The 26,264-nt window shown below is 37.9% G+C and overlaps 2 protein-coding genes across 3 annotated transcripts in view; one reads left to right on the forward strand and one right to left on the reverse strand.

The window, feature by feature from the left end:
- Positions 1–43: 43 nt before the first annotated feature.
- LOC127646728 (carbohydrate sulfotransferase 7-like) lies at positions 44–9,798 on the forward strand. The gene is made up of 2 exons (XM_052130573.1): positions 44–1,512; positions 8,388–9,798. The coding sequence occupies exon 1, from the start codon at positions 230–232 to the stop codon at positions 1,487–1,489; it is 1,260 nt and encodes a 419-aa protein (XP_051986533.1). The 5' UTR covers positions 44–229; the 3' UTR covers positions 1,490–1,512; positions 8,388–9,798.
- A 4,848-nt stretch (positions 9,799–14,646) lies between these two features.
- The window catches only part of LOC127646966 (sodium/hydrogen exchanger 7-like), a 52,402-nt gene continuing 40,784 nt past the window's right edge, over positions 14,647–26,264 (reverse strand). For both annotated transcript variants that reach the window (XM_052130970.1, XM_052130968.1), the window contains 2 exons: positions 23,256–23,361; positions 14,647–16,548 (listed from right to left, as the gene is read on the reverse strand). In XM_052130970.1, coding sequence (XP_051986930.1) covers positions 16,294–16,548; positions 23,256–23,361 — 361 coding nt within the window. In that variant the 3' untranslated portion in view covers positions 14,647–16,293. The remainder of the gene's footprint in view (positions 16,549–23,255; positions 23,362–26,264) is intronic.

A 26,264-nucleotide genomic window follows, 5' to 3' on the forward strand; every position in this document is an offset into this window, starting at 1 on the left:
GGAACGCCACGTTCTCTAGACGCCTTGACAAGTAAAAAAAAAAACGCGCCTCGAGACACCTCTGTTCAGTTCCATTCACCGTGCAACTTCTAGATTTTTTTTTTAAACAAAAGAACGTGTTCAGTGTGAACGGACCCCGAATAAAAAGATTTCAGCCTCTTAACTTTGCTGCGCCTCATCTGGAGTCGTGCAGTTCACCGGGATCCGCGTCCCTCACTTCTCTGAGGCCATGAAGAGAAGGCTTCAGAAAAAATACATCATCTTAATTCTAGGATATTCCGTGGCGCTGCTTCTGATACCCTACGTACTAGACTACCGAAGTAAAACGCCTCAGATTAAAGATGGATTTCAACAACAAAAGTGTCCCGATCTGGAGAGCACAATCGCCCTGTGGAGCAGCAGCAGAGACAGGACGGGCAACTCAACAGAGATGGAGGACTATGACAACAGCAGAAGTCACTCCAGAAAAAACATCTACCTGCATGCAACCTGGAGGACAGGGTCTTCTTTTTTAGGGGAATTGTTTAATCAGCACCCTGACGTGTTTTATTTATACGAGCCCATGTGGAATATGTGGCAGGCTCTCTATCCAGGAGACGCGGGCAGTTTACAAGGAGCGGTTCGAGATATGATGAACTCGCTGTTTAGATGCGATTTCTCGGTGTTAAAACTCTACGCGGGCTCCGCCAACGTAAGCACCTCGTTTATTTTCGGTTGGAAAACGAACAAGGTCATTTGCTCCGAGCCTCTGTGCAATGCATATAAAAAACACGAAATCGGTTTGATTCGAGGCGACGTGTGTGGCAAATGCCAGCCCAGGGATCTTAAAGAGTTGGAAAGAGAGTGTAAAAAGTACCCCGTGATGGTCATTAAAGACGTGCGTGTTCTAGATTTGGGTGTTTTGGTTCCCCTAATGCGCGATCCCGCGATAAACCTGCAGATCGTACAGTTATTTCGCGATCCGAGGGCTGTGCATAATTCTCGGCTGAAGTCCAAACTGGCTCTGGTGAAGGAGAGTATACAGGTACTGAGGAGCAAGAAACAAACAGATAAATACAAGCGGCTTCTGGTGCCTAGCAACAGGGTGAATCGAGCCGAGAACTACGTCTCGAGCGCAATGGAGTTAATATGCGACAACTGGCTGAGCGACATGCTGCTGGTCTCGAACGCGCCGCCGTGGGTGAGGAGAAACTACTTGCAGGTCAAGTATGAAGATCTGGTCATGAGACCCGTGGCCGAGCTCCAGAGACTCTATCGTTTCTCCAACCTCACCCTCTCTCCAGCCATGGAGAAGTTTGTGGTGAACATGACCCACGGACAGGGTTACTCTTCAGATAAGCCTTTCCTCATATCGTCCAGAGACGCGAAAGAGGCCATATTCGCCTGGAGGGAAAGGCTGAATGTGGAGCAGGTGAACCAGGTTGAAGCTTACTGCAGTGAAGTCATGAGACAGCTGGGTTATCAGAAGAGGAACATGGACAAGATCTAAGTTCATCGAAACACGAGTGTCTGGTAGGTTTAAGTGCTTAACTGTGTTTTTCTGTCCACTATATGTGCAACAGGATGCTCGCTTTATAGAGGGGATTGGACTCAACCTATTTAGCATTTTTAGCCGCAGGTTGAAAGGTCAAGTCACACTGAAAATAATGGAAAAATTACAGTAACGGCATTTATAATGTTACAATTGACTATTTCTTTTAAAATAAACAGTGTATTCTTCAAACTTTCTGTGATGACCTGTGAGGAGTCTTTTTCTCAATTTAGAGACTCCACCCCTCTTTCTCTCTCTCTCTCTCTCTCTCTCTCTCTCTCTCTCTCTCTCTCTCTCTCTCTCAGATCAAGTTTGTTTTATCTTTTCTAAACAGAAGTGCATGAAACAGCTTTCATCTCTCAAAAGAGCGTTAAATTGTTGAATTTGAGGAGAAATATGTTTCTTTTTGGTTATTTTTAAAACTGAATTTGAACTTGAAAGTGATAAGTAATTAATAAAAAATGCAATATCTCAACTGGAAAAAGACACTATACTGCGATTCCCACACTTCATTATGTAGCACAACCATTTTAATCGTTTTAACAAAAATACATGTTATTTTCGTTCTAAGTTAACATTAAACTATTTATTTTTTTCTACCATTTCCTCCCCAATTTGGAATGCCAAATTCCCAATGCATTTGGTCTCTTTTAGCTCTTGAATTGTCAGGTAGGTGAGAATGGTGAATAAAGTGCCAGATTAAATTAAATGCACCTTAAGTCAACTCTGTTAAATTAGTTCTATTGTTCGACAAAAACAAAGTGATCTGGTACGTAACTGAAACCTAAGTCCTCGTCGTGGCGTGGTGACTCGCCTCAATTGCCGGTCTCAGGCGCAGAGGCAACTGAGATTCATCCTATGCCACCCGGATAGGACGAATCTCAGTTGCCTCTGCGTCTGAGACCGGTAATTCATGAATCTTATCAAGTGGTTTGTTGAGCGCGTTACCGCGGAGATGTAGCGCATGTGGAGGCCCACGCTATTCTCTGCGGCATCCACACACAACTCACCATGCGCCCCTCCAAGAGCAAGAATCACAGCTATAGCAACCATGAGGGGGTTACACCATGTGACTCTACCATCCCTAACAAACAGGCCAATTTGGTTGCTTAGGAGACCTGGCCTATTAAACGATTTCTTAAGGATGATGTGACACATTATTTTCTTAGTAGACTGGAGTAATGACTGCTGAAAATGAGGCTTTGTCATCATGGTTAAAACATTTAGTATAAATAAAAACATAAAGCACTTATTTCAGATTGTAGATTTTATATCTCTGTAATCTATGACCGCATTACACTTGAGAAATGAACATTCTGAAGACTTTTTTTTTTTTCTTAAAAAAATAATAATAATAGCCAAATCTACTGGATACTTCCCTTAATTTTAATGAATGGGCATTTGATGTGTCACGCTAAACCACTCCCCCAGCATTGCGCGTGTAGATCAAGACTGCAGAACAGAAGTTCTCGAAGAAGAATACCAATACAAATGGCTCAGCATTTATATGTACACTAAATTACACATTCACTTGTGTACTTGTGGATGGTATTGTGGGCAAAGAAACCCATATATTTGTGCATTCTTCTGGTTCATGGATTTGTAAATTGAGCACGTGTGGATCTGTTGTGTGAATGTGTTCTGGCCACTCGCAATATTCAACAATGTGCAACCACAGACGCAGAAGATCCCACATATTTAAGTTTTTGTAGGCCATTTAGTGGAGAAAAGAAGAAATACCCTTTATTCCCCTAACAAATGTAGCTAGTTTGAATTTTTTTTTAGCTAGTTCCCCCCCATTTCCAGCCCGGCATGTACTTAATGTGTAATTATTTTGGTGATTCCATTTTGGACATGAACCATGTTAATACTATGGTATTCTTAGTATTACCTTGAGGAATTCCATATATATCATTTGAAGTACCTTGGAGTATCATGAATACCATGTTATGCTGAATATGTTAATATGTTAATCATTCAGTATAAATGGTATATATTGAAGTTACATAGTATTTCCATGTTTTTTTGGACATAAACCACAATACCATGCAGAGGCGTTTCCAGCATTGAAGGACATCCGTGGCTTAGCCCAGACAATTTTATTTTCACACTAGCAACCACTTCTCTGTAGTCCAAAGCTGGTGAGAGGGTATTTTTTGAGTTTTGCTCTGGCTGGGTCTGTTTCTACAGTTCCTAAATCTTCCACTCTAGTACTATCCTCAACATCCTCTCTCCTCCCTGAATCATCTGTGATGCAAAAGAACAGATACAGCACATAACTTATTGCAAATCAGCTTCAAACAACTAATTCATCAAGTGCTACTTATGTCAAATTGTAGACCAATACCATTGAAGAAAATGTATTGGGAAGAGCAGATCAGTGGGATTGCCCTAATATCTATCATGATTCTTGAATTTTCATGTACATTACCATAAAGTAATCACAAAAGAGTTATATTATAGTGAGTAAAGTGAGGTAAAAAAAAAATGTTTAATATAAATAATGTATATTTTTTGACATAAATATTCAAAATGATGTATAATGATCCTAAGTTAAAGCAATACATGAATGACTTTAGTCTAAGTTCATTGACACACCATGGCATCGAACTGTATATAATTCTCCATGATCATCTGTCAAAATCCTTTCATTAGGATCATTGGGATAAACAATGTTTCACTTTTAACTTTCTCTAAAGTAAAGTGACTGATTAATTGTTACCAGTTTCCATGCCTGATTCTGGCACAACTGCTGCTGCTGCTCCTCAGTCTGTAGCTCATCTTTGCTACACTCATACACTTTGATTTGATTAAATGATTTTGTAATTTACTACAAACTAATATCACAAAACAAGTCACACATACATTTTATGCTAATGCTTATTGGTTATCCTTAGCGAAAACAACACCTTATAAACAAGAAAAGTATACTCCGAACGGGACTCGAACCGATGTCTCCGGCATGAGAGGTGGATGCTCTAACAAGGAAGCTATAGGCTACAACATGTAATGACGGTCAGTAGCGGACCTCTTGAGGTTTAGCCTACTGTGGGTGAAAGCCAGTCAGATGATGATCTTCAGACTTTAAGGACAAAAACAAATGTGAATTCTTACCCTCTGACTTCTTTCGGAAAAATCCCCAAAGCCTCATTTGCTTCATTTTTGCTGTCTTTCCTGCTAACTCGCCACTAAGTAACGTAAGTTGATGTCAACGACTGTGCAAGCTCCTCCCCTACCTGCTGCATATTCGACAGAGAGGAAGAAACGGAGTCGCCCATAGGCTACCGACAGCAAAGGAACTTATTCTATAGGCTAGATTATGCCTATGTCTATTTTTAGAGGCTGTATGCAGTATGTGCAAAGCACAATGAAATAAGGCAACTTATGATTTCGGGGGTTTACATAGGCTATTGTCCGGTTTCATATTTGTCAGTCAACTTTTCAAAATACATTCGGGGCTACACTCAAAACATTCGGGGCTGGAGCCCCGGCAAAATCGGCTGCCGCCGCCTCTGATACCATGTTATCATTTGAAGTACCTTGAAGTATCATGTAAATACCATGTTATGTGAATATGGTAATCATTCAGAACAATGTTATTAACCTCACTGCACCATGGTACTGTCATCGTACGTTTTTGTAAGAGGAAAAAGTATTACTAAAATAATTATTTATATTTACATGTAATACATTTAACAAGGACACTGCAAAGTATTACTACTAACTACAGTACATCAGGACAAACAGCAATGGTCAAAATAAATGTGACCTCCACTATAAAAAACGGCATGTTTTCAATGCTTTCAACTAACCACAGTTAAGTATAAAGGTAGGGTTTAGCTACATTTATAAAGCAGAACTGTACATTGATGATTTAATCAGTTGCATGCCAACATTTTATGTCAAAGACTGGTTATGCAATACTGTAACCAGTCTAGTTGTAAAATGATCAAAATGGATTGTATTGGCAGTATGCAGTGGGACTGAACTCCATGTACATATGCAGAGCCGAGTGACTGACAGCTATAACAAGGGATGAGTCACGCTGTCTGGGAATGTATTTTGGTCTATACGGAGCGCTGTCTTTTAAAGAGAACAAGATATGATTTTATAATGCTCATCTTCCCCTTGGGAAGAGGAAACAAAATTTTTATCAAATGGTTGAGATCTTATCCTCCATAAATATGTCTAAATCATTGCTTTGTAGGTGTGTTTTTGCTCTCATTTTCAGTTATCTTTTTGATCTTGTGTTTAAAAATATTACACAATGCTGTTACAATGCTCTAGTAGAGTGGATATCAAAAAGTTACTTCAAGTTTGCAATTCTGAATTTCTGCAGATTAATGTTTTCCAGAGAAAGGTTAATAAGACAGGTATGTGTCTGAACATTTTAATCAAGAATTTTTACATAAATACACTGGTTTGCTAACTGACTGCAGAATCAGCTATCTACATGCATTATAGAGCATTAATAATTCAAATGTTTCATTCTAACATTTTAAAACAAGCGAAAAGAGTTTAGTTAATGTCACAGATCCATTTTGGGTCCGATAGTACATACATGGAGCCAGTAGACTCATGAGGTTTTAGTACTCCTCTTGTGAATTTAGGGAAGTTCTGAAATGGCGTAATTTTGTGATTTGCTAAATAGACCACGGTCAGCAATATCATCAGTTTTATTTCTGTTCTAGCCTATATAATGACAAAGAAATGCTGTACTTGGTGTCAGCATTAATTATAAATAATTTCCAGCATATACAAAATTATTTCTCAGCAGTGAGACTGTTAAAAATATCTGCCCATTTCAGTGACAGTGATACACAGCTCTGTTAGTAAAGTGTCACAAATCAATTAACTATCATTCTTGTGTTTAATTTCATGGTGAGGTATTTATAACTGTGCTGTATGAAAGACTGAAGGATCGTGATTCAAGTTTCTTTGTAGATAGAGTATGCGATGGGAAGGCTGGGATGACCTAACACAGACCAATCACACGTGGTTGTGACAGGCTGAAACAGGGACTGCTTTGTGTTGGGTGGAGGAACCAGGCCTCCTGCGCCTGTCACCAGCTCAATCTGTGAGGGCTTTAGAGGGTTTGCTGTGACAAAACGTAGACTTGTTTGCACCAGAGTGACGCTGCTGACCAGTACAGTAACTGTCTCTTGGTGCCAGATAAGACTATGATCTTGTGTTGACCTCAAGTTTTCTAAAGGATGTATTGTATAACATAGCATATGTATTTGTATATTGTTTTGACTTAAGAACGTTGCTTTTACTTTTGGGGAAATGGGTGAAAAAATCAAAGCTAATCGCAAAACTATTGGCATATTAAGAGTGATATGAATATTATATGAATGTAAAATTTACTCCGTCACTCTAGGTGGTGTAGTGTAGCTTTCAGCAGGTCTGCGATCTGCCATAATCCTCAGAGAAGAACTACAAAGCCAAACGCTACTTCAGTTTGCAAACCTAAAAACTATTGTCGAATTTTCATCCCCATTTTGAATAAGTCCATATGGATAAGTCTTGTTCAGACCGAATATATTTTTATATTATCTTTTGGTATAGATAGGCCTTAATGGTGCAGTGTGTCATTTCTGCACCACCATTCAAAAGAGTGGGAGTGCGTTGCACTTTCATTATGCACACATTGTCTGAGTTTCCATCCAGTAGGCGATTTGCCAAAGCTAAAGAGCATCCCCTACCCTGATTTCTGCACCACTAGAGGCACTGAACGGAATTGCACATTGTTTGTTTCAGTGACCTGACATACCCAATATTGGTATAACTGATGGTTCAAATTTGCGGCAGGACAACACATTTTTCAGAAAACTGAAAGACGGGGGAAGTGTTTGTAAAACCTGTTTGGAAACAATAATTATTATGTAACTTTTTCTGTTTAAAAATACTTCTATCCCAGCTTAATATGCAGAAACTTCTATAAGTAAGCTATTAAAGCACCGTGTTTCTGTGGCGCTATGAAAATAACTGTTTGTTTTGAGCAACACAACATTACTCAAACAATAGCATTAGTTGGCGGTGGGATTATCTCTTTGTTTGACCAATGGGAGATGGGAGGCGTATTCAGAAAGCTGTTTTGAAAACAAAGTTAATTTAGCAATTCTATTTGGTGGCGCATAAATTCCATACTTCAGCTTTAAACTCAAATCAACCGCATGTGTGACAATGTTAAGGAGCACACATTGTTTTTGGCTTGTCCTTAAGTTTATTTTAAAATAAAATCGCAGTTACACTATGGCACTTAATGTGGAAGTGAATGAGGCCAGTCCATAAACATTAAATAGAGACCATTTCAAAAAGTATATTCAAAAAGATGTAAACAATATATGTGTTACTATTTTAGTGAAGTTATATCCAAAATTACAACTTTGTTATGACAATGTGACGCCGCTAAACCCAGTAATCTGATAAATGCATAAATTGGTAAATCTCAGATTTGATCACACTAAAATGATGTTGACATGAATTATGTTTATGTCTTGTGGCTGTACATTTGAAAAAGTGTGGGTTTTTTTATGTTTATGGACTGGCCCCATTTACTTCTATTGTAAGTGCATTGATAGTAACCACAATATTTATATATATATATTTTTTTTAATAAACGAGGAGCAGGTTGAAGTTGTTTTGTGAGGTAATCAACACTGAGCCACAAATGTTTTCGATTACGTTAAACTTGTATTTGAACCTGCAATGACTAAAATGTTAACATTCTATACAGCATCCATGTTTTCAGTAAACATTGAAAATATCACTCAGTCTGACGATGAAATCATAAAAACAAAGCTTAAATCAAAATGTTTATTTCATTGTAGAATTTTTTTCTCCTTTGATTCAGGAATCTGATGTACAGGAAGCAGAAGAGGATAGAGGAAGAACCTGACATGAATATAAATCCAGCTGTGCTGAAACACTGACAGAGTCGAGGAACGTCACCATGAGATCTCCCTCACAGTGCCATCATGGGATGCAGAGTGGACGACACAATGGTTTGATAGGAGACTTCAAATGATACTGACAAAAGTCCTATGAGACAGACACTAACAATAACAGGGTGGAAACATAGATGAAAAAGATAATGGATCAGCTATGAAAGGCTCGGTCTCAGCTATGTCCTGACAGACAGATTTCATCAGCAATAATCCCTGCCCCAATCCCCAGCAGACCCTAATCAGCCACAGGAGACAGACGCTTGGGTCTTTGTGTGTGAGAGCTCATGTGCTTTTGCATATTCACAAGGCCTGAAGAAGGGGCTAAATAAAAGCAACGTTTTTAACTGTCCAGTTCCATTTCTTGGCAAACATTTGAGTGTTGCCAGTGTGTTGGATTGAATCAATGAAAACTAAAACATTCATAGGCGTTTCTGGATTCCTCAATACAGGAAGAGGATTATCCATCATGAACAATCCAATATCGGTGTCAACGCCCATTAAATGAATACAGATGTTATTTGTAGTGTAAAGCACCAAGTACAATGTGGTGAACTGAAGATCAAGTGAGAGGTGAAGGAGAAAGAGTTTTCCCAAAGGAAGTGCAAACACCTGTAGCCTCTTTTCAACAATTTACAAACCCCCAGCGGAGGTGTGAATGTTCTCAGTTCCCTATGGGGATCATAAGTTCATTCTTTTTGTATGAAGATTGCTTGAGTTTGCCCCGGGCTGTTAGTCTTCACGCATGTAAACAGGCCATGAAAAGGATAGTTTTACAATTTGAATATGTAAATGGCGGAACATCTAACCTATACTTAAAACATACAGGGGTTCATTGAAAATGCTACTTGTCAAAAACTTTACAGTATTATTATTTATTTTTTTGTCAAAGTTATTTTGTTGACTAGTGTTCTTTTAATCCGCTGCGTCACTTTCACTCCGATGGAAATTAACAACTAAATCCTTCAATGAACAATTCTGTTATTTATAAATAAGACTTATGTACATTTATTCATTTGGCAGACGCTTTTATCCAAAGCGACTTACAAGAGAGGAAAACATAAGCGAATCATCTTAAAGGGGTCATGACATGAGAAACCAAATTTGCCTTGATCTTTTGGTATATAAGAGGTCTTTGTATCATTAAAACGTCCTGCAAGTTTAATATTTTAAGACGTCCTCCCCATTCTAAACGAATCATTTATTTAATCAAGCTCAAAATACAGCTCGTTCTGGATTCATGGTTAGAAGTGACGTGGCGGTTAGAAGTGACGTACCAGCGTTTGCATATGACCGCCTCCAGCACAAGATAACTACGCTTTAAGCTAAGACAACTACGCCATTTCAGTATCGCCGTCGCCTCACAAGTGTTCAGTCGATGGACAGCGAGCTCTGACAGAGACTACTTGTGCACAGGAAAATTACGATGCCACACAGATGTGCTGTTCCTGGCTGTGGTCAAACAAAACCTCTGAATAAGCTGCCGAAAAATCCAGACGTCAGGGAAAAATGGATGCAGTTTATTTTTTGTGGACGTTCCAGTCACGGCAGTGTTAACTTAAGCGTTTGTTCTGTACATTTTAAGGATGACTGTTTTGAGAACAAATCTCAATATGATGCTGGCTTTGCCAGAAAACTGTTGCTCAAAGATAAGTCCGTGCCGACTATTCTGGGAACAACGACGACGCAAACTGTAAGTAATCTATTTTAAACTTTAAACTACTTTTTAAAGCGCAATTTCATTCATTATGAATAATCACAGTGTTTTTACTTAGTTTACTTGCATATTGTTCTGGCTGGGGGCGTCAATAATTGATACATTGGCACTGACGTTAGCCAATCATAACAGTGGGCGTTAACACTGAAGTCTTAAATGGAAAACGCCCCCAAAACAGACTGTTTGAATCAGAGGATGAGAAACAGGGTGGGAAAAGGTCATAATCACTAGATTTTAAAAGTTTTTCTTAAAAAAAAATATATTAATACTATAATTGCACCTAAGGGAACATAATAATACAATAAAAAACCCATGTCATGACCCCTTTAAGGAGACAGTGGCATGAAAAGTGCCATACTACAAAGTTTCACTAGCATCAGCATAGTATTCAAAACAGATTAAGCAATGTATGTAAATTTGATGTTAATAAAATTTTGTAGTAATGTTTTCTTGCTTTATTGTTAATGACATACAAAAAAAATTAATAGCTTTGCATATTACTACTAAAGACCACTTTGATACATTGGCTATTTTTATAAATGTACAATTTGTTGAACTACAATGCATACCACAGATGAGGGGAAAATAGAGCATCTTGGTAATTCAGTACATCACAGATATGGCAGCTTGATTAAATATTTGTTTTGTTTGATTAAATGGCAGATACTGACATGCAGAACAGCAAGTGGAAAAACAAATGTATGATACATAAAGGTTTTACATATACTGAATGTACAAATCCACCATTGTATGGTGAGCAAAAAGCTATCAGACATGTGCCCAGGTTAATTCAGTCTTTTGCTACAGGCAGTTAAAAGGAACAGTTCATGCAAAAAAAAAATTATGTCATCATTTACTCACCCTCATGAGGTTCTAAACCATATGATTTTCTTTTTTATGTGAAACACAAAAGGAGATGATAGGCAGTATGTTGGTCTCTGTCACCATTCATTGCAGTTGTCTCTTTTTGCCATACAAAGTGAATGGTGACTTAAAACTTAGATTATCTTATGAGTTTGGAACAACATGAGGGAGAGTGAATGATAACAATTTTAATATTTGGATGAACTATCCCTGCTATTGTCACAAAATTACTCTGGTCATCTGCTAGCGGAAACCCCATTTAAATAGTGCAAATCTCCATTTTCATTCCCGCTTGGAAACCAAATCGTAAACAAATATTCTGAGGTGTGAAACTCAATTCTTTTGAAGTTGTGTAATCATGCCCTGTTAAAAGCGAACGGCAGCCAGACGCGAGCAGACAATATTGGAGGCAGCTGTAATATTATCCCAGTTATTTCACAGAGAGAGCGCAAGGTTAGTTTATTGTAAAGTTGGATATATCAGAATGAAGGATTACTTTTCACACTTTTACCAGAACAGATAAGGGGTAAAGTTATTCATTAATTTGAAAAAGCACTTGCACTTTAGACTCGCATTCATTATTCAGGAGATAATCCTTCTCTAGACGCAGTGGAAATATAATTTGCTTAGAATGGTAGGAGTGCACATTGGCTGTAAATGGAATGGAGCCATCCATTTACTGTAAAGACTGAGAAATGGCCCACTGCCTTCTGTCAATCTCATAGAGTTGGGGTACTCGAGTTCGGAGTCGAGTCACGAGTCCAATTACAAAGGACTTGGACTTGTCGCAGACTGATGCATTTTGACTCGAGCCTTTGTGATTCGGGATTTCTTTCTGAGTCCAAGGCATTTGATTTGTGACGCAATGAACAAAAGAAATAAATCAAAATAATGAAACAGAAATTAATGGACACTCTGTCTGCAAGTAGTTGTAGTAGCACCCAGGGCCGTAGCGAGGTAATCGTAGCGAGAGCCCTTTTCCTATTAAAAAAAATACAGAATTTGTTGTGGGGCCCCCTGGGCACCTAGAATCGTTACCACCTTTCACCCCACTAGCTACGACCCTGGTAGCACCCGTGTGGGGCAAACACACATGCAGAGTGGCACACTCAGTCAACCAATACACTTGAATGTTACTGCAGAGACTACTGTATAACATCAATTACCGAGGTGACTGGCATGACGAACACAAAGACAGGTATGTATTCAATGTACTGGACACTACACGGCAGTTTTGCACGGGACCTGACAACTGGTCAAATCGCACACGCTGTTTGTGCAGTCAAGACTGTGCTCGCATCGAGGTTTCGTCATGGTTAAGAACTTCATTAAGTCAAGTCACCCACATCATGTCTCTCACAGTTTACAAAAAAAAAATATGAAAAATATTATTAATATTGGGCTATTAAGTCTTTTTAGGCGTAATGTAGCCACGCATGTAGGCATCTGTAGTCTCTTGTGGTCCACGCAGTTTTGTCAGCTTAAACTGGTCCTTGATGAATTAACTGAGAAGAAAATTAATTTTGTTGCGTCGCACGTTTATTTGACGATACATGAAAGTGACATCATGCGCTCTATATCATCCTGTCAGTCAGCGCAAACGCCCAAAATAATGAAAAAATTTGTTTGCAACGAGCTGAAAGCAGATCCATGTCTTCGCACAACAAGTGAAAATGTAAGCGGGGAGTTTTCGGAGTTCATTTTCCCCACGAGCACGGAGGTAAATCAGACAAGTGTCACCTTCAGACAGATACACTGCACTTATACATAGTACAAACACTTAAAGGAATCCAATACAAGTTAAGCTCAATCGACAGCATTTGTGGCATAATATTAATTACCACAAAAATAAATTGATTCGTCCCTCCTTTTCTTTAAAAAGAGCAAAGTTCTGGGGTCCAGTGAGGCGCTTAAAATGGAAGTGAATGGGGGCCAATTTGTGAACATTAAAATATGCACTTTTTCAAAAGTATAGCCACAAGACAAAGGATATGCATGAAACATGATTTTAGGTTGATAAAATCACTTGCTAACCTTTTCTGTGTAAATGTATATCCAATTTTACAACTTCATTGCCATGATGACGTAATGTCAACAAACCCTAAAACGACGTAAAAATGACTATTTAAACAAATGTACAGCTCAAATAACACATGAGATTTAACATAAGAATTAATGCAAGCTTTTATAAAATTATAAGGTTCACATTTCTTTGAAATTGGCCCAATTCAAGTGAATCTCCATTCACTTCCAAAGTAAGTGCTTCACTGTAACAGATTTTTGCTTTAACGAAAAGGGGTAAGAAAAAGAGTTTATTGTGATAATCAATATTATGCCAAAAATGCTGTTGACTGAGCTTAACTTGTATTGAACCTGGAACATTCCTTTAAATGTTGAGATGTGGGGATTGCATTTTGAATTTTAGGTTCCAACGTTATGTTAAAATGTGTACCTGTCTTCTCATAATTACACATGCAATATGACATCATATGGATAGAATAGGGCAGGCTATGTGGAATATGAAAATAAAAAAAAAACTAAAATGTGGTTAAATGGTGAAAACAAACAATTTGATAAAATATAAAATTTCACAAACTATATATTGCAGAAGTTTGCATACCCCCAACCATTTCAGAATGTATGCAAAAGAGATAAAAGATTACATATTTTATGTAGTAATTCCCTTCAAGAGCTACATTACAAAAAATGTACTGTAATTTACACAAATCATCCCATTTAAAAGTTTGCATCCCCTTGGTTCTTGTGTTGCCTTCTTGAGCATCAATGAATGTTGGCACCTTTTGTAATAGTTGTGTATGTATCCATCAAATTGTCCTAAGTGTCAAAAGCAGGATGTCTATATAATTTAGCACTTGTTGGGAAGAACTCAAATGTTCAGAAGATGCTGGGAAACCAAAGAATGTACAGTATTTTTGTTAAGAAATGTGGGCAGCTTTACAGCTCAGGGCAAAGTAGGGACTCATGAACAATTATTACACAAACAGTCATTAGCCATAGGGGGCTTTCACACTAGCACTTTTGGTGCGCACCCCGGTTCGAATGACGTCAGAGTTCATTTCGTTTGGATGATGTGAACGCTGTCTTCCGAACTCGGGTGCGCACCCGCGAACCGTACTCGGGTCCGCTTAAAAAGGTGGTCTGGGGTACGGTTCATGTGAACTCCAGTACGGTTCGCTGCTGATATGAACGCAATCGAACCAAACCGCAGAAGTGAACCGCTATTGATGACGTATAATGTGGTCGTCAGTCTCACACGCGTCACTTTCAAAATGAGCGGAAAGAGTTTACTTTCGATGCGTGCGTGCGTGCGTGTGTATATACACTTACCTTGACGAAAAGCGGGATTGACGCATCACGCACTGCAAGCAGAGAGATGATTTCTGCTTGCCTTCGCAAAAATTGTCTTCGGCGGACAGCCCGCTGTCTTTTGAACGATTTCAGTATTTTTGCGGCAGACAGACGCAAGTGTGTTTCTGTATCTTGATGTTGAAAACAAAACCAAAAGGTTAAAAAAAAGAACAAATGTGAACCGAGCAAGTCTATTCATTGAATTTTGACGCCTTTTCATTTCGCAGTTATCAAGCAACACGATTACGCACCAGCTGCAGCTTGATGACGCAAGCGTACCGCGGTTCGGATACAAATATATAATGTGAACACAGTCCATCGGGGGGAGGGGGGAGCAATCGAACTCTGGTTCGGAACAGGCAATCGAACCAAGTGTGAAAGCCCCCATAGAGATTGCAACACGTGGATGCCGCGGTGGATGGCGTGAAGACTCCACACGTGCTGTGTCTCTGTGGCAACGCGCTCAAGCTGTGCGGGTTGACGGTCTCAGACGCGGAGGCAGCTGGGATTCATTCTCCCCCACTCGGATTGAGGCGAGTCACTATGTGACCACGAGGACTTAAAAACCCATTGCGAATTGGGCATTCCAAATTGGGTGAAAAATACTCGGACTTGACTGAGGAGGACTCGAACCAAATACTACAATCTCATACCATGGATTCCACATTCCACGATTGCGTAGTCGTATAGTTGCAACTCATACACAATGCAAAGATCCACCTTAATGAACATAATTATACATTGTGTGGAGGTGTGAAGGGAACCCCAAACACACATTTGATGCAGACATGGGGTCTTTTTGACAACTGCAAAATCCTACCACTTCCAGCTCTGTGGATGTAAAGGTAAGCTAATAGAATAAGTAACACTCCTTCCACTTGCAATACATGCATGTAAGGACTGCATCTAAAGTGCATGGGTCATACACTCTGGTTGTATACCGCTGTAAAAAAAAAAAAAAATCTACAGATTCATATTTACAATGACTAGCCAGGAGACAATTCCAATTTGATGTCAGGGGTGCAGCGGAGCTTCCACTTGACCTTTTAAAGCAAGAAGCATTCGCACAACCAAAATGTCGCAGGAAAAATGTTGAACTGAAACTCGATCTTTGTAAAAAAAGATTTACATGATTTGAGTAGGCAGTTATGAGATGAGGCATGCACTCATGTCGAACAATGTTGCTATTGTGTTTGTAGGCTTTCATGTCCTGCCTAGTGCATTTATAAACACTATCAGCATTCACTCATTTGCCTGATGGGAAAAACAATCATTTAAATGCAAATGATTGAGCGAGGTCTGATGTAGTACTGGTGTGCCGGTTCAATCTTTATATTTTAGAAGAGTGACTGTGTTTATCAGTCATATTTCCAGCTTCTTCGATGTATTCGATTTTGTAGCAGCATTGACAACAGATAACAAAGAATGAACGTCAATGTGGCATGTGAATGTGAAGGGAAGCAGAGAAACACACAGCGACCGTTCAGCTTCAATCATTACCAAAAAGCAAGTCAAGTCAATATATGCCCAAATCTTTCAATATTCAGTCAAAACAGGAAAGCCGTTTCTTTCCAGTAAGTCACTGATTAAAAGTCTCAAGTCCTTTTGTCTGGAGATGATCAGACTGCCCCAGAATATCTAACATCACCTCAACAGATGAGAATGAAAAGCTCTTCGTCCAAGAGCTTGAAACCCTCCTCCTCTCCATCTTGGTCCATTCACATTTTCCACCCGCATGTATGAGATCTTTTGAGGGGTCCATGTGGTTAGATGGAGATATGTGCGAGAAGAGTGGAGGTATGGAGCAAAGGGTGGTGTGGTTTAAAGATTGAGGTCTTTAATGAGCTATGTGTGAAAGTTAGGAATCAAGCAAGGTCCTCGATGGGGAAAACAAGACGAGTGCCACGGCTCAAGAGCTCATGTTCACGTGTGTCCAGTTCTCTCTCCAGAGCGTCCTCCGATGTGCTGTCGCTGCGTTTGCTGTTAATTCCCCAGCTCCAGGCCGAGCCCTCGGGTCCGGAGGAAGAGGACGCGCCATTGGCCGTGATACCATATGGAAGCGACAGGTCTCCTTCATTCAGGATGAGGTCCGAGTCATTGTCTTGCAGCGGCTCGTGGTTCTGCAGAGAATAGTGACAAATCGGACATGAAGGGAGGAGGGTGGGATGCTTAGATCGTGCACACACACACACACACACACACACACACACATATACACACTGTTCAGTCTCAGCACAAAGGTTCATGAGGGACACTGTGGGGTCACAAGAAGACAGGGTAAAAAGTGAAGCTACACTTAGATGTTCTTACACAAGAGAAAAAGCATTTCACACATAAACTTACCTTTGCGTAATACTCAAATATGGTAAAACAACAAATTCACATAACAGTCAGTTCACACATGACACACATGGAAAAAACATGTTGAAACACATCAGAAGCCTCCCACAGTTTAAAGGAATAATTTACCCAAATATGAAAATGGTCATTTACTCAGCAGTTTGTCATTCCAAACCCATATTCTGTTAATTGTTTTATGATACAAAAAAGAAGCATTGTTGAATAATCTCAAAGGGTAGGTAACGTGCATGTGAGGGCTTTTGATTATTATAAATAAATCACAAATAGCAAAAATATTATATAATATTCCAAATGTTAAAATGTACCAGCAATAATAAAAACATGCAGCTTTGAAATATGTATTCTTTGTATTGAGCCAAGAGGTCATTGTGTGATGTTTCAATCTTCTATTATTCACACATCTTCAATTATCAGTGAAGCACAAATACACCAGACCGCAGTGGAGATTACACATTGTGCCAACAGATCAAACAAACTAAACTCTGTTACACAACAGTCAGCTTCACATATAGCCTCAGTGTAAAATCAGCAATAATCGGAGTTAAATATAAGGTAGGACAAGCAGAAATACATTTTTGTGGTAATCAGCATTTTGCCACAAATGCTGTCGATTGAGTTTAACTTGAACTGAACCCGGAATATTCCTTTAAAGCTAAAGAATGTAACTTTTCAGTGTTAAAATACTTCTTTCCCAACTTAGTATGCAGAGACAACTATTAGTAAGCCATTCACAGGTTAATTTAAAAACAAATTGTGAACACTGCATATCTTTGGCATTATAAAAATGCTAGTGTTTGTTTTGAGCAACACGCTTAAACCCACTTCAACAACATTACTCAACCAATGCCGTGAGTTGGGGGGACTATCTTAATGTCTGAACGACTGCATGCAAGGGTGTATTCAGAAAGCAACATTTTTGCAATTATGTTTGGTTGCGTTAATGTCACAGAAATTACATACTTCAGCTTTTAGACAAAAACGTATGCGGACAGTAATAATGATTTAAGTCTTTCTAATCTCTTATTACATGGCTCTCTAGAACTCTTGGTTCGGACATTCTGTGGACAAATAGTTTTGTATAATACCTACTAAATTGTGTAATTGATGAAAAGTTAGACAACTAATTTTGTATAAATCTGTGCAAGCATTGTGTCAAGGTTTATTTTTGTGATAATGGTGGGAGTGACTTCACATAATCCCTTATCCTTCATAAACTAACCAATATAAACGAGAACTTCTGCACCTCAAATTTACATGCCCTATAGTTGTATAAGGAACAGAAAACCAAAAAGTTAGACAAAAAGGATATTGTGAAAAATGGCTGTTTAATACATTTCTAACAGATTAACAAAGGCTCAACTTGCAAAACAGAAAAATAAAAAACAAACCGCAAAATTAAGAACACCACAAAAGAAGCAAATTAAGAAATAAATATTTAAAGAGCTAAACAAACTAATAAACAGATCAAGAAAGTGAACATGGGAAAGATTTTTTTTTTTAACCTAGACACGACAGTGAAACAAAGCGAGAGTTGAAATGTGTGAAATGAGTGGAGGAACAGCATAGAACAAAGACTTGATAAAGTGATAGTTAATTTTCAATTACATTCACGATATACACTGGCGGCCAAAAGTGGAATAATGGAATAATGAACAGATTTTGCTCTTATGGAAAGAAATTGGTACTTTTATTCACCAAAGTAGCATTCAACTGATCACAATGTATAGTCAGGACATTAATAACATGAAAAATTACTCCTACAATTTGATTTTTTTTTCAAAACTTCTTAAACTACTTCAAAGAGTTCTCATCAAAAAATATCCTCCACGTGCATCAGTGACAGCTTTGCAGATCATTGGCATTCTAGCTGTCAGTTTGTCCAGTTAGCCAGGTGACATTTCCCCCCATGCTTCCTGTAGCACTTGCCATAGATGTGACAGTCTAGCTGGTCCCACAAAATCTCAATGGGGTAAAGATCCATAACACTCTTTTCAAATTATCTGTTGTCCAATGTCTGTGTTTCTTTGCCCACTCTAACCTTTTTGTTTTTCTGTTTCAAAAGTGGCTTTTTCTTTGCAATTCTTTCCATAAGGCCTGCACCCCTGAGTCTTCTCTTTACTGTTGTACATGAAACTGGTGTTTAGCGGGTAGAATTCAATGAAGCTGTCAGCTGAGGACATGTGAGGCGTCTGAATCTCAAACATATCCTCTTGTTTAGTTGTACATCTCTTTCTGTCCTTGTTAGAGCCAGTTGTCCTTTGTCTTTGAAGACTGCAGTGTTTACCTTTGTATGAAATCTTCAGTTTTTTGGCAATTTCAAGCATTGCATAGTCGTCATTACTCAAAACAATGATTGACTGATATGTTTCTAGAGAAAGCAGTTTCTTTATTGCCATTTTTGACCTAATATTGACCCTAAGACATGCCAGTCTAGATTGGATCAAAATGGACTTTTTTCAAATAATGATGGTGCTGTTTTTTACATCTGTAATGTCCTTATAATACTTTGTGATCTGTTGCATGCCACTTCAATTGAGAATTAAAGTACCAATTCCTTCCAAAACAACAAAATCTGTACATTATTCCAAACTTTTGGCCACCAGTGTACATGGCAGCTTTTAAGAGTGCCAAGACTGCTAAAGAGAGAACACAAATCGAGACAAGGAAAGAGCCATAGAAAAAGATACAGAGACACACACAAACAGTGGGGCATTTCGAGAGACTGATCCAGTTCAAGAGGATGTACACGACACAAACATCATGACTCATGTCCTGAGGTATAACGATGTTTATCATTGGTCTGAAAACAGATAACAATTGCTCTTTGCTGACATTCATACCATTTCGCTGCCATTATGAAAGGGATAACAGTGTTAGGGGGAGAGAGGTGGGCGATCAAGCAGCCCTTCAGGACATTTAGCTCATTGTGGCCCAACAACACAATGAAGGACTGTAAGGTGCTTGTATGCTCAGCCAATCAGGCCCAGCTACAGTATGAGCATTGTGATGAATAGGGGAATTTGCAGAAATAAATGGGGCACTGACCGTTGTGAATAGCAGTGTTCTCCATGCTTGAGATATTGGAACAGAATGCTTCTCAGGCTCAGGATTATCAGAGTGCCATCAATGAAAGGGTATTTGTGACCAAGCGTACACAGAGTCTGTCTTCCTTTGCTCTGCGTCCAGTCTAAAAGCCCTAGTGCTTTTGTGCATCTGACTTTCTCTACTCCCCTTTTCAAACAGGAATTTAAAGGGCCACAATAACATTAGAAAGAAAACTATGGAAACCAAACTGCTGTTGAGAAACTGCTGTTGAGAGACTCATTCTAAAAAAGCAGACTCACACTGACCACTTTATTAGGTACACTACACCTACTTATTAATGTGATTATCTAATCACTTAATCGTGTGGCAGCAGTGCATAAAAACATGCAGATATGGGTCAGGAGCTTCAGTTAATGTTCACATCAACCATCAGAATGGGGGAAAAATGTGATTCAGTGATGTCCACCGTGGAATGATTTTAGGTGCCAGATGGGCCAGTTTGAGTTTCTTCAACTGCTGATCACCTGGGATTTACTCAAAATGGTGCCAAAAACAAAAAAACATCCATTGAGGGACAGTTCTACAGGCGGAAATGCCTTGTTGATGAGAGCGGTCAATGGAGAATGGCCAGACTGGTTTGAGCTGACAGAAAGTCAAATTCCAGGAGATCAGCAGTTACAGAAATACTCAAACCAGCCCATCTAGCACCAACAATCATCCCACGCTCGAAATCACTGAGATCCCATTTTCCCCATTCTGATTGTTAATGTGAACATTATCTGAAGTTCCTGACCTGTATCTGCCTGACATTATGCATTGCACTGCTGCCACATGATTGGATAAGATAATCACATGAATGAGTAGGTGCACAGATGTACCTAATAAAGTGGTCGGTGAGAGTATGTTGGCCAGGCTGATGAATCGGCCAACATATGGGTGATTAGAAATTTTTCATGACGGATTTGTTCATGAATTGGGCCTCGTTACGTCTATATTGAAGGTGCCAAGGAAGAGTGCAGATATAGTCAATAATAATTTCTCACAAAATGTATTAAGTGACTTCAGAAAACATTTATGATGGTTTTGAAAACTTGAGTTCAAGTTCCTATTGATTTTAATTGCATGGACAAGAACGACCAGTACATTTGTCAAAATTTCACCTTTAGTGTTCATCGGAAGTAATTAAGTCATATGTATTTGGAACGACTTGACAGAGGTGGGTAGAGTAGCCAAAAACTTTACTAAAGTAAAACTACTTATAAATAATAATTACTCAAGTAGAAGTAATAATGTTATAAATTATTCGATTAAGACAGTCCAATAAAAAGAATAATCTAGTAAATAGTTACTTTCACATATAACGTAATGGATGTTTACTCTCCTATATTCCAGTACATCATACACATTTAACATGCATTACAGAATGATTAATAATAATAATACTTTGATATTATTGTTAATAATGGAAATTGTCATCATTCACCACCATTTTGTTTCCAAACCCATATGACTTATTTCTTCCATGCATCAAATTAAAGGGATAGTTCACCAAAAAAATTAAGTGCTCTCATTTTCTCACCCTAATGCCATCCCAGATGTGTATGACTTTCTTCTGCAGAACACAAATGAAGATTTTTAGAAGAATATCTCAGCTCTGTTGTTTCATACAATGCAAGTGAATGGTGACCAGAACTTAAGCTCCAAAAAGCACACAGAGGCAGCATAAAAGTATTTCATACGACTCCAGTGATTCTCAGAAGCAATATTATGCGTGAGAAACAGATAAATATATATTTATAACTTTATAATATATAATGTCCTTTTTATTTTATTTTTGATATACACAATGATATGCACAAATAATTGAATCACCAATAACACAAGAATGTGAAAGTGGAGATTTATTAGTAAAAAAGGATTGAAATATTGATCTGTTTCTCACCCACACTTATCAGATCTCTTCTGAAGACATAGATTGAACCAGTGTCATTTGAATTCCTTTATAAGTTTTCTGAGCTACAAAGTTTTGGTACCCATTCAATTGCATTCTAGTATAAATTAACAGAGCTGAGATATTCTTCTAAAAATCTTAATTTGTGTTCTGCAGAAGAAAGTCATACACATCTGGGATGGCATGAAGGTGATTAAATGATGTGAGAATTTTCAATTTTGGAAAAATTATTCCTATAAAGGAGATGTTAGACAGAATGCTAAACTTAATCATCATTTACTTTCACTGCATGTTTTTTCCCCCCTTCCATATTTTGAAAGGTAATGGTGACGGAGGCTGTCAGTCCCTAACATTCTGTCTAACATCTTTTGGGTTCAATCAGAATACAGAAAGGTTTACAGGGTTGGAAGAACATAAGAACATGAGGGCGGGAAAATTATGATATAATATTAAAGGCTGAACTATCACTAAGGATGCATCTCAGATTTGGACGAAACGGTCAGTTAGAAGTTTGGAAACCACTTTCTAGTAATTATTACGGTGAAAAATGTCACACAGTCCCAAGTACTATATGTTTAATTATACACTGAAGCAAGATAATGCTTCATTCATGCCTTCTGTTGTTATTTCACAACCTTTTACAGTTCCATAATTTTCAGTGTCGAAAGAATTTAGATAATTAGTTCTTTACACTACGGGTAAATTGCACTTTTTTGTCTGTGTTTGGAAGCTTGTTGTCCATAAGACAAAACTTAGGAACTGCGGTCATTAGAGCCCACAGTTACAGATTCAAGTTGAAAATTAATTAGTATCACCATGACACAAAACTTACCTTAACATGTTTTTTTTTTTTAAGTTGGAGCTGCAATTTTGACCCTTGTCTTGGTGTAAATTGAAGGGATTTTATGTAGTGAAGACATGTTTGTTTTGCCTGCTTGCTACGGTAATGCTGATCGCAAGTGACCCGTTCAAAAATCACTAACACTTATTAAATTAAAACCAGTAATGTAATGACAGGAACACTACCCATTGTATCAGTATAAAGTAAAATTGTTTTTTTTTTAAAAATCAGACATTTAGTCAAAAATACCCACCATGAAACATACTCAAAAGTAATTTATTTCCAAAAAGTTACTCAAGTACATGTAGCATATTTCTACCCTCTTCTGCGACTTGAGGATGAGTAAATTATTACAAAATGGGTGAACTATTCCTTTAACAGAAGTGTTGGCAACCCCATGTGTTAGTTCCTTAATATTTTGTGTAAAATGAGTTAAATAAAAAGTTTATTTCAACAATGTTGTGTCTATATAATTTGCCATTATTAAATTCAATGGTCAACCATTAGTATGAAGACACAAGAGAAATCTGTATTTATAATAATCACCACCCCCCTTTTTGTCAAAGCTGAAATTTCAAATGTATTTAAATACATTTATTGACAATGAAAGCAGTAATGTGTGTGCTTACCTCATAGACCTGGGGGCTAGTCAAACAGCGAGCCAGCGGACCACAGCAGGCCGGCAGGGTGGAGGTCAGAGGAGGGCCGCTGTGGGTTAGGATAGGCTTCAAGTAACTGTGCTTAGGTTAAGGAGAATAGAGAGGGTTGTCTAATTATGATCTCATCAGCTCAAGTGCCAATGACAGACAGCAACATGAATGAGCCAGGAATTTATGAATCTGTATTGCCATATGAGGATTCATAATTCACTTTCATATAGTATATAATACAGTTAAGTTATTTTATACTGTATCATTCAGGTACTGGAATTTTCTGACACAAATCCTTGACATCAACACAAATGCACAAGACTAAGTCCTCTTCATACATTGGCAGCTTACAAAGGTAAATCAGACTAGCTTATGATATCTTGTGCCTGGTCACACAGAATTCAGCATTTTTCCCCACAGAATTTAAACATTATTCACAAAGTCAAAGACGCACCAACTAGGGCTGGGAACCGCTTCACTTTTGAGAGAAAAAAAAATTAAAATACCAAAACCAAATGACTATGACTTTCGATTTGTTAAAGTTTCTCAAACTTGCATTCTTCCGCAAATACAGGCTGATCACCGTGACAAAATACTCTTCATCAGGTCTGATGTAATGACTCTTCATAGTCTGTTGTATCTACACTGCAAAACATACAGATCACAAAATATTTGGTAACAGGCAGAAAATCCAATAAGAATGACACTTCTTATTTATTTCCAAATATTTATTGCTCAAAAGTACTAGAAGTATCAATAATGGAACCATTAAAGAACCAGAATCATTAAGTGTTATCGGAACCATAATCCTAACCCCCAATCCATATGTGTTAATTAAATTCATATTTCAGTGGTAACACCTTACAATAAGGTTCCATTCACTATCATTAGGTAATGTATTGGGTATCATGAACTAAAAATGAACAATATATTTTTACAGCATTTTTTAATTTTTGTTAATCTTAGTTAATAAAAATTAAATTGTTCATTGCTAGTACTTGTAAGTTCATAGTAGATTTACTAATGTTAACATATACAACAGTAAAAGTATTGTTCACTGTTAACTCATGTCAACTAAATGTTTTTAACTAATGTTAACAAATGGGGGCCCTATTTTAAGAGCACAAGCGTTATGCGCAAGACAATGCCTTAAGTCATAAGTGCAATGTTTTGGTGTGTGCAACGCACAAAAGGTGTGACCAATTTCCAATTAATTCTGAGATTCTTCTTTGATTATTCAACGTCCTACATCCTATTATATAGTCCATTCTCACAAGCACCAATGATTTAAACAAAGACAGCACATTTATTAGAATTTGGCAGTGTAAATGGACTGTATGGAATTAATTAGAAGTTTTTCTGTGCATTAACTGCATCCTTGATGAATATCAGGCATATTTCTATGACAGCGACACGCTTCTTTTATATGCATGGAAAATGTGATTCTTGTTAGAATTTGAATGTATGTCCCTTTAAATTAATTATTATTAATCATTGTCATCTACTGACACACAAATCATGGCTAGTATAAACAGTGATTGTATCAGCACGCATTTCACATCTACCGGTCGATTGAAAAATAATTCATTTATTGAAAAGAAAAAATTCAACCAAAAATATTTCAAAATTCAAATTACACTTCAAATGAAACTAATATATAATTCAATTTGTACTCTCTCCAACTTGTTTCACCGGCCCCTTTTGCAGTGACTTAAAAATCACTTTACGACAACTGGTGGAAAATGACTAGTCAAAATTAAATCATAAATACAATTGTAAATATACAAGAATAATAATACATATAAACATAACAAAAATAATAACAATAATTGAAAAAATAAAACATGGCCTCTAGAATAACTTTTTTTTTTTTTTGATGTTCTGTACTTTCAGAATTTGGACATGAACTTTAGTAACACCTGCTGGTGAAATCTCCAAAATGCAAATGCAGGAACTGAATTCAGACTTCAGTTAAGAGGTGGTATGAAACGCCTTCGCTCAATGACCAAATTCTTAGGAAAATAGCAAATTGCGCTTTTAGCCACTTCTTTACATTCAATACAACCATAGTTTGTTGTGCGCCTACACCCACAGTAGCGCAAAAACTCCCACCCACGCATGCGCTGGCACGCAAATTGCAATTAGAATTAGCGCTCACATGCTAAAGAGGCCTGGAACATTATTGTTAAGTTTTACCATTTCAGCTACCAACAAGAGTATAGTATTCTCAGTTCTGTTTGAAGCATTTTACAATGATGGAATACATTTAGAAGAATACCACATTTTCAAAAACAAGACAAAATAACATGCAAGAAAAATATATGATGATTCTGGGTTTTAAAATACATTTGGGTGAATAAATGATGACAGAATTAAACCTTTATACAAATTTATACCAGCCATAAATCATTATTAACTGCATGACCTTTTGCAACCAACGTTCAACCATGAGCTAAGAAAAACAAACCAATACAAACAATTCAGAAATAGAAGTGCTTAAGGTTTCATTTTCCTTATTAAGCATGGCAACGAATGTGTCGGAAAGAACCGATATGATTCTCAGCCTCATGAACATGGAGTAAACAGATCATTATCCTCTTAAATCCTTGACAGAGAGGCCAGCACACACAGAACCATGCAGGAAAGCAAGTGCCCATTTGGCAGCAATGCAGAGTTTCTTATTTTGACAGACGGGGATCAAATTGAAGGCGGCTCGATAGTGTTAATGGCTTGAACCCAAGAACACAATGTGATAGATTTGAAAGGGGGACCAAAGAACAGAATGCCCCCTGTCGAGTTAAAGAGAGGTTGCCAGATATACACTCTGAAAAAATATCTCTGTAGGATGTCCAACAGCATAGTCCAGTACCCAAAGAGAATGAACAACAGGCTGCTTGCCAACCCAATAGCACTGGCCTTTTGCAAAACACACAAACACACACTGAACTTGATGCTCAAAGGGGTTGTGGAAAGGATCTAAATACCTGT

The sequence above is a fragment of the Xyrauchen texanus genome, chromosome 7 (genome assembly GCF_025860055.1).
Source record: "Xyrauchen texanus isolate HMW12.3.18 chromosome 7, RBS_HiC_50CHRs, whole genome shotgun sequence".
NCBI classification, from domain to species: domain Eukaryota; kingdom Metazoa; phylum Chordata; class Actinopteri; order Cypriniformes; family Catostomidae; genus Xyrauchen; species Xyrauchen texanus.